The sequence below is a fragment of the Chiloscyllium plagiosum genome, chromosome 15 (genome assembly GCF_004010195.1).
Source record: "Chiloscyllium plagiosum isolate BGI_BamShark_2017 chromosome 15, ASM401019v2, whole genome shotgun sequence".
Lineage (NCBI taxonomy): Eukaryota > Metazoa > Chordata > Chondrichthyes > Orectolobiformes > Hemiscylliidae > Chiloscyllium > Chiloscyllium plagiosum.
Genome location: NC_057724.1, coordinates 34365757 through 34375831, shown reverse-complemented (window position 1 = coordinate 34375831; position 10075 = coordinate 34365757). Strand labels below are relative to the sequence as shown.

Below are 10075 nucleotides of genomic sequence, written 5' to 3'. Positions count from 1 at the left end.
TGTGGGAATCGGTGGGTTTGTAGAAAATGTCAGTGTCAAGTCGGTCGTCACTAATGGAGATGGAGAGGTCCTGGAAGGGGAGGGAGGTGTCAGAGATGGTCCAGGTAAATTTAAGGTCAGGGTGGAATGTGTTGGTGAAGTTGATGAGTTGCTCAACCTCCTCGCGGGAGCACGAGGTGGCGCCAATGCAGTCATCAATGTAGCGGAGGAAGAGGTGGGAGTGGTGCCGGTGTAATTACGGAAGATCAACTGCTCTACTTAGCCAACAAAGAGACAGGCATAGCTGGGGCCCATATGTGTGCCCATGGCTACCCCTTTGGTCTGGAGGAATTGGGAGGATTCAAAGGAGAAATTGTTAAGGGTGAGGACTAGTTCGGCCAAACGAATGAGAGTGTCGGTGGAGGGGTACTGTTGGGAACGTCTGGAGAGGAAAAAACGGAGGGCTTGGAGGCCCTGGTCATGGCGGATGGAGGTGTAGAGGGATTGGATATCCATGGTGAAGATGAGGCGTTGGGGGGGGGCGGGGAAACGGAAGTCTTGGAGGAGGTGGAGGGAATGGGTGGTGTCTCGAACATATGTGGGGAGTTCCTGGACTAGGGGGGAAATAGGACAGTGTCAAGGTAGGTAGAGATGAGTTCAGTGGGGCAGGAGCAGGCTGAGACAATGGGTCAGCCAGGACGGTTAGGCTTGTGAATCTTTACTTGATGAACCTGACTGCATTGCAGCTAAATTTCCAGATAATACAGAGATAGGTCAGAAAGTTTGAGGGGAATGCAATAAAAAAAACAATGAAGTGTTATAGATAGTTTAAATGAATGGACAAAAAAAATTGATAAATGGAGTGCCTATATAATATGGGAAAATGCAAGGTCTTTCACTTTCGTCAGAATAGAAATGTAAAATATTTAAATAGAGACACCACAGAACTCCACATTTGTATACAGGTACAGCAAATAATTAAGAAGGGAAATGGAATGTTAGCCATTACTGCAAGGGGATTGAACATAGATATAGGACAACTGTACATGGTACTGACAAGACTATATCTGGATACAGGTTTGGTCACCTCATTTAAGGGGATGAAATGCTTCATCTTGGAGGCAGTTCTCAGGCAGTTCCAAAGTTGATTCTTGGGATGAAAGGGATGTTTGTTGAGACAAAGTAAAAAGGAGTTCAAAAGACAAGAAGAGGCAAGCTCATTAAAACTCAAAATTCTGAGGGGGCTCAGTAGGGTAGACAGAGACAGGGAAAAAAAATCATGGGTGATTATTAGAAGGGAAACAAATGCATGGGGAAGGCTACCACACAGATAATCAGCTCAGACAACAATCTCTAACAGAGGTCTAGGAGATGCAGACCGGGGGAACCAGCATTTCAAGTAGGCTTTTAAGCCCTCCCTGACTACCTACCCTCAAAATGTAATTGCAGTTAGAATCATCTTCCTCATAAAAGGAGGTTTTTTTTGTAATTTTGAAATTGGAGATAGGATGCCTCCATTTTGAGAGGCATAAATTCTGCCAACCTTCCCTCGCCTGGCTGGTGACACCAAATCCATAGTAGTGTGGCTTACTCTGAACAATCCTTGAAATTTCTTAACAAACTATTCAGTTCAAGGGTAAATTAGGGATTGGCAACAACCACTGTGGATGCCCACATCCCAAATAAAAAAATCTCAAAGCAACATGACTGTTGGTCAGTGATTAAAAGTTAGTACTTTGTGCACTCTAAACCAGAGTGCAACGAAAGAAAGTTCTGTACCTGTATTCTACAGGCCATTATTTGGACCCTATTATTTGGACTCATTGTTCTCTATTGCAAATAATATTCGATGTCACACATTATGTCTCTTGATTATCAAAGAAAATATTGTGTAATATTGCAATAACTCTGAACACAAAGCAGATATTCATAGAAAAGTGCTTGGATACAAGGAAAAAGTGACTAACTTAGAAATTCTAGTGCCAAGTATTCCTAACAAAGCACAAGATCTCTCACATACCTCATCACTTCCCATTTAGTCTAATTATATTCCCCAGCTTTAACTCAGTGTAAACATCCCCCGAGTTGACAACATATTCTAATCAAACCTGGTCCAATAAATTGGATTATTAAATCTTCTAAATGTGCTGTTTCACAGTTCATAACTTCTATGCACATGCAAATTTGTGAATTATCACACTTCAGGCACTCAATTGTATTCCAATTAGATCCCAGAATTAAAAACATCTTACAATCTGAAAGAGTAAAGCACATAGATAGGAACAAACATTTTTAATATGCTGCACTGCTTTTAAAAAGGTTTTTAAAAAACTTTTCAACACACTAACTGCTCTGGAGTAAGTAGGTTTCATTTTCTCAGTTTACCTATTCTCTTGAGCTGTGAGATATCGCAACAAAATGCTTATGTTACAGGTAATTTCAAGGGACCCAGAAAGATGGCATAGGGAAGTAGGACAAAAAAAAATGGCAACTTACACTTACAAAGCAGCTCCCAAAACAAAGGAATAAATATTTTACAGAAAATCAGATGATACATGCAAAAAGAAATGTTACGGTCAAATTTCATGGCTTTGAAAAGGCTTTTGGTAGGAGGTAGTAAAGCTGCAGTACATGAAGACTAAATCAATACAACATTGGCTAGAGGTAGGGTGTAAACAAGAGAAGCTACATATTAAAACAATTATACAGAGAATCTACATGATTTCAACAGCAAGCTGGAATGAATTGAAAAGGAGGGTGAGGATTTGACAAGTTTGAGGTCAGGATGCTATTAGAACTCAGTACAGACACGTGACCCACATTCCTGATGAAGAGCTTTTGCTCAAAATGTCAACTCTCCTGCTCCTCAGATGCTGCCTGACTGGCTATGCTTTTCTAGAAACACACTTTTTGATCCCCACATAAGAAAACAGAGTCTAACACAGAAGACAGAGCTTTGATGACAGGATCTAGCACTTTTATTGTAAAGAAGAATGTTAACAGTGAATACAGAATTTGAAGTTGTGCTCAGGGACAATTTTTGAGTTCTAAAATATATAAGCTGTCTCATTAACATTCCAAGATAACTTAAAAGAGTTGGAACACCAAACCTGTGTTTATTTTACCTATACTTACAGCCTCAATTCTATGTAGCTTTCTGAAACAAACACTAATCAACAGTCACAAGGTTACTTCAAATTTAGAGTCATAGAGTAGATGTACAGCATGGAAACAGACCCTTCGGTCCAACCCATCCATGCCAACCCAATCTAGTCCCACCTGCCAACACCTGGCCCATATCCCTCCAAACCCTTCCTATTCATATACCCATCCAGATGCTTCTTAAATGTTGCAATTGTACCAGCCTCCACCACTTCCTCTGGCAGCTCATTCCATACACGTACCAACCTGTGTGAGAAAAGGTTGCCCTGCAGGTCTTTTTTATATCTTTCCCCCTACCCTAAACCTATGCCCTCTAGTTCTGGACTCCCCAACCCCAGGGAAACGACTTTGTCTATTTACCCTATTCATGCCACTCAGTTTTGTGAACCTCTATAAGGTCACCCCTCAGCCTCCAGGGTATACAGCCCCAGCCTGTTCAGCCTCTCCCTATAGCCGAAATCCTCCAACCCTGGCAACATCTTTGTAAATCTTTTCTGAACCCTTTCAAGTTTCACAACATCTTTCTGGTAGGAAGGAGACCAGAATTGCATGCAATATTCCAACAGTGGCCTAACCAATGTCCCGTTAAAGTGCAGTTTACGGATACAAACAAGTGAATTTAAGGAAACATACCAATGGAAATTAGCTTAACCAACATTAATCTGAATAGCACTACCAAAGGGACTACATGGAGATGACAGAAAGAAGAACTAACACCACCCAAAAACTGTACACCATGCTGTATTTCTGGTGAGTCCATTTAGAAAGAATTAGTTGAGGAGTTTTGAACATCGCACAACTTGGGAACTCTACCTCTGAAGGTGGCGTAGATAGGATAATTTAATATTTTTGAAGGCAGATGATGGAATCCTGTTAGGCAAGGCATCAAAAAAAAGGGTATAGGAATTAAAAACAAATAGAGGAGACATGATCATAGTGAATTGCAGATCAGGGTTGAAAAGCTGAATATACTATGAAAGGGCAAGGCATTTCTAATCACAATGTCTATTCCATGTATTAAAACTGTACTGATGACCCTCAAAAACATGAAGCACAGCACACGAAGAAGAGTGTCTCTACAGCACTGTCATTTTCAATTATAAATATTATGCCCTCAGGCCAGATGTCTGACATGGTTGTCTATTGTCAATACTAAGATTGATACAATTCTGTTGAGTCAGCTGAAAATGGAACATGTTGTTAAGATCTGTTGAAGTTAGTACGGTTCAAGTCAAAATGTTTGTAACACATTTTGTAATATATTTGTTGAAAACAGGTAACATTGTAATAAGCAATTCTAGTGTCCTACAATACAAAGATTTTTGTTTAGAAAACAGTCAAATGCTGTGAATTTAAGTAAACACCTAAAGGCAAGAAATTTATAACTTGCATTTACATACACAACTATCTGGTAACTGTAAAATGAGGAACAGAACAATTTAGTCCAACCTAAGGCCCTATTGCATTTTCTGAATTCACAAGCATTTTTTTTTAAAAAAGTCTATACCCTTCTCCCCTTCCTAAAAAAGGAGACGTAGATTTGCAGAAACTAGACAGTCCCCAAACATAAACAAGCGTGGATGTAGGTTTGCTCGCTGAGCTGGAAGTTTCACTTTCAGACGTTTCGTCACCATACTAGGTAACATCTTCAGTGAGCCTCCGAATGAATAAACAAGCGTCTAATGCATTAAAAGGCGAATTCTTCTAGTCCTTAAGAAGACACAAAAATACCTGCTTTGTCAATGGAGGACAAGGGTAGCCCAGCACACAGTTCCCACAAACTGCTCTGCAGCCAAAGAGAAACCTGGCTAATATTCCTTATTCTACAGCCAGGAATAATGAGGTAGCCACTTTTTACCTAGAGATTCACTAGGATAAAACGCGGAAAATAAATTGAGGACTTGTCAGAGCACCATCGTTTAGGCTACCACAAAGTAGTTCTGAAACTTTTAAAATATCTTAAAAACTAAAGGGAACAAAAGATGTGGAATCTTTTTTTTAAACAAAGTATTCCAACCAAGATAACTACCTTAAATTGAACGCTGCAAATGCAATTATTCGGCAGGCTATCTTGTTCACATTAGCCAGATACAACAGCATGAAGGAAATCAAATTAAAACGCATCATTTCACCGCGAACGTCACCACGATGACATTTACTCGAGATGTCCTGCTGGACTCCATTCCCAATCCACAGGAACTGTCACCTTTGAAGCAGTGTATTTCGTTGACCAAAATAACAATTTGCAAAATGATTACTACTGCAGAATCTAAAAAGGATCCAAACGTTTTAAAAAAAAGACACCATAGTTGTCAAGGTCACTGCGCTCACAAGTGAGATTTTATGGAGAATAATTAGCTCACAAACTTGAAACAAATAATAGCGAGATGATTTTTCCCCCCTCTACAAAATAGCGCGACTTGCATTCAAAAAGCTAAGATTTCGCAGGTGGCTAATAAAAGTAGTGGACAGAGGATGTTTCAATTCCACACACCACGATTTAAAATTCATGAAAATCAGTTGCAAGCTGTACGCCAAAAAAAGGGTGTTAAATAGAAATCCAAGCTGCGCCGCGAAAGCTTTATGGCCCCTCAAACACAAGGATTTTCTGCTTAGATGTGATTTTCGCCAGTTTTACAAGTCCAGGTCCTTACAGTCCTCGCATCTCTCTCAAAACACAATTCTACATTCTTGTCATTGTTACTCACTCAAAGCCGAAAAACAACGCGCTGGTTCCCACGATGAGAAAGACGGTAAGGTAAAAAACTCCTTTCTGTCGAGCCATCATGATCCTACCATCGCAACAGAACGTGTTTCTCCCTGGCAGCTTCTGCCATTTCCGCGTTGGCTTTTTCTCGCTCTTCATGGCTTTGTATTCCTTTCGATAACTCTTTTCAGTGAAAAATCTCTTTTAAAAAAAAACCTCAATCAAATATATTAAAGTCTTTTAAAAAAAAGTCTCAGATCGATGACAGCATATACCCCAGCGGACTGCTCTTTGCCTTTGCCTTTGTTCCCTGGGTATGCAGTCCCCTGTTTTCCTGCTCCTTCCTTTCCTGCTTCTGCCGGCTCCTATATTCAAGCAGATTCAGCACTACCTCTCCGTACGCTGCTCCATCTCTGAGACTCAGCCAATGCTATCAGCCACGCCCTTTCCCAGCTCCACTTTGTAAGACAGCCTATGCGCGCCCTCGCTCACCTGCTGGTTCCCGTGGGCGCGCGCCTGCACACGCGAGCGCGCACCTTCAGCTTGAAGCGACCCATTCATTCGCACCATCTTTACCCGAGAGTCAGAGAGGTTGCTGTGAGTCACTGCTGCACCGTATTTAACCAGGTTTCGACAGAGGATCAGGTCAGAACAGAGGCTTGTATTTGCAGATATTATTAGCCAATGATTAAGGCCATTTTTGGGATGGACATTTTTACGTTAGTGGAAGTATTAAATCTATTAAAATCAGTGTCTCAATCCATGATCACAACAATTGCGCTAAATATCGTTCCTACACTCTCCCAACACCGCCCCCCCCCACCAAAATCTCAATGATGCGTAAATGTTTCAGCAACTAATGGCAAATATAAATATGTGATTCAACATGGAAATCCAAAACTTGATGTCACAGAGACATCATGCTGTTATCTTTCTGAAAAGTGTCTGTCTAGTTGAACAGTGAGCTACGTAGAACGGCGTAAAAATGAATTTGTGCAGTAGATACTCGCCACAGAAAGTTAAAGCTGCTCTCCACTGACGTAAGGAGCCTGCTTTCTGTGAAGCTATTTCAGGTTTGCATATCTAATTAAGACTAGAATAGCCATCAGAATTTTTCTAACAATAGGTTTGTTGACTACAGTCAATTAACTACTTTAGCATTGTAGAGCTTCATTTCTCGGGATTTTTATTGTTGAATATTTTAAATATGTGAAATATAAACGTTTTTAAGTTTTAAAGCTTTTTTCCCTCAATCCAATCTTTTTTTCTCCACTCTTGTAATGATTTCATATTAAATATGTTTTGTGAACTTGAATTTGAAGGATATCTGGATTTTGTTTAGAGATCAATGAAAGGACAATGAAAGACTGTAATATATTTCTTGGTAGTCATGTATTGCTAAATAAAGAGCACTTCCCTGGGTTAAAATTTCATATTTCAGTTTCTGCATTAGCTATATATTACTTATGGTATTTGGTGATTAGCAAACTTAACTTTCCTGTTACTGTAAAAAAAACAGTGAATCCAGTGCGAAATTGAGTTGTCTTGTTGAAGAGTAACCAGAAGAAACGTTGATCCTGTGCTTCCTGGGGAACTTGGTTTTTGCAAACATCCCAGAGATAAGGTCTTGTGTTTGGTGACACCTCTTTCTATGTGTTAGAATGCCAGACTGCTAACTATTTGAATAATCCACATCTTATTTTTTGGGCTTCAAGAACTAACCAGCATTTCACAAAATGAATCTATGCATAAAGGAAATCAGTTTTCTCCCCCTTTTCTTTCCTGATGTGAAAGGATGCGCATATGTTGGGATATGAGAAAGATTGATTTTTATTCTTTTGTATTTCAAAGTCAAAAATCAAACAACACCAGGTATGGTCCAACAGGTTTATTTGAGATTGCAAGCTTTAGGAGCTCAGCTCCTTTTTCAGGCCTGAGGAAGGAGCTGAGTTCTGAAAGTTTGTAATTTCAAATAAACCTGTAGGACTACAACCTGGTGGCGTGGTATTTCAAATTTTTAATTAACTGTACATCGTTTCCAAGTAAGTCTTGCTTTCACAATCAATCTGTTGTTAAATTAAAGAAACCTAGTGGGTTGGATAATTGTATTCTAACTAAGATAAAATATTTAATTGGCCAAATTAGTATTTGTATTTGATCATCTTGGACTCACCGCCCCCCACAAAAAAAATGTCCGTTCATATAGCACCTCTGGACAAAAAGCAGTCCAATCTGAAAGCCGAGTTAAGCTTAATTGATTTTCAACACATCCTCTAACTGCACACTCAGTCCAATTTAAAAATTTGAATACATCCAAGTTAACCATTCTTCATAGCATTTTAAAAGATCAAGATTTTATGTCCTCTCAATTACAAAAAAACAAGATCATGATATTGTCTCGAGTTGTATGCAAGTCATTAGTAGTTAACACAAATTCTGAGCAATTATTCCACACGGTGGTTACAATGTTCTTAACACTTTGCAGGAGTACAAAATACTGTTAGAGCAATTTTAAAAATGACAAGCAGAAGATTGTAAGCAATAGCAGCAGATTTCTTTCTATTCAGAGACATTTTTAAAAATCTAAATATAGAAGAAGAAGAAATGAATAAATCAACATGCACTAGTCTACAAGAAAACTCTCCCATTTACACTAGGTATACTGTATATACCAAAAGAGTCGGTTTGTGCTCACATTAAAGTATAATTAAACTATAAGACAGACTAGAGTAGAGCTGAAAAATTACATTTTGTTAAAGCTTTTCATCTTGGTACTCTTCAGGGTATTTTGCAGAAATAGAAATTCAAGTGGAAAACGAATATTAATAGGAGAGAGCCAACTGTTGACAAGTTAACTCTGATGTTAGAGACCTTGCCAAGGACGATGAACCCACTAACACTGCTAACAGTTAATAACCTGGCTTTGATTAAATTTTAAATCAGGCAGTCTCATATAGTCATGGAATTGCCCTGCGAAATAAATTATTGAATGGCCGTCACCAAATTTGTTGAGGTGAAATAGATGTGGAGTACATCCTTATTCCTCTTTTCTGCAAAGTATGGGGCCATATAAATTAACGAAGATTCCAAATCACATAAATGCGGCACGGTGCAAGCCCCACTGACAATCCTAATTTTGTGCCATTCATTTTCTGCTTAGGCATTTTACAACCTTCATATCTCATTACTGAGTTCAACAACTTCAGACATGAATTCTGTCCTCCCTTTAGATCATCCCACCAGCTACACCACACACACACAAAATGCTTATTTGCATAGGTTAAGTCTCAGCAGAGCTGATCAATTTTCTGTTATAAGCATATCCCGTTAACATATACTTCTCCTCTCCTACCATTTAGCATCTTTGATAAAGAAACTTGTTAAGGAAACAATTAGTCCTATTGGATTTAACTTGCTTTTTGTAAACAGGGTATTCCTGGGCATTTTCCAAATTGCTGTTTAGTTGCTAACATCGTAAATATCTTTGAACAGGCTGGCTAACAGTATGACTAGTTTCATATTGTTGCTTAGTTACCAACATTGTAAATTACTTTGAATAAGTTGGCTAAGAGTATGATTTGTTCTGGAACACAAGTTTCATTATTACTGCTGTGATGTTATCAAGGCCCACACCCTTTGCTATGTCCACTGCCTTCAGCCATTTCTCGATATCACATGGAGTGAATCAAATCAGCAGATTCGCATTTGTGATCCTGGTGCCATCATAGTGAGGCTGAGATAGCTGGACCATCTGCTCAGCATCGCGTTTCACAATAGGTGGCAATTAAAAGGTTTCTTTGTCCATGTTTGACTTGGTGCCTTGAAATTTCATGGAATCGGGAGTTAATGTTGAATCTTCACAGAGCAACTTCCTAACAAATGTACACTATTGTGCCACACCTTAGATGCATCTGCCCTGCCTGTGGAGGAGGATATACCAGAAATGTGATAGATGAGTTTGGAACATGAGCATAAAGAATGGTGGGCTCAGTATGTCTCTATCAATCTACTGCTTAACTTATCTCAGTTTTGGAACAATCCAAGTTGTTAGCAAGAAGGATAGTTTTAATCAATTAATTGAATTTAATCTGTATAGCATTAATCCAGGTCTTTAATTTACTGGGGCACCTTAGCTATGTTTCAAAATCTATTAACTCTTTGCATGAAACTATATTTTTCAAATTCCTGCTTTAGGCTGTTAATACTCATCAGATATTTATGCCTTCT

General features: G+C 39.1%; 1 protein-coding gene across 1 annotated transcript in view; it reads right to left on the bottom strand.

The window, feature by feature from the left end:
- The window catches only part of zdhhc9 (zinc finger DHHC-type palmitoyltransferase 9), an 84038-nt gene extending 77618 nt beyond the window's left edge, over window positions 1–6420 (bottom strand). The window contains exon 1 of the mRNA XM_043705296.1: window positions 6341–6420. Within this exon, the coding sequence (XP_043561231.1) occupies window positions 6341–6405 (65 nt within the window). The 5' untranslated portion in view covers window positions 6406–6420. The remainder of the gene's footprint in view (window positions 1–6340) is intronic.
- Window positions 6421–10075: the final 3655 nt, after the last annotated feature.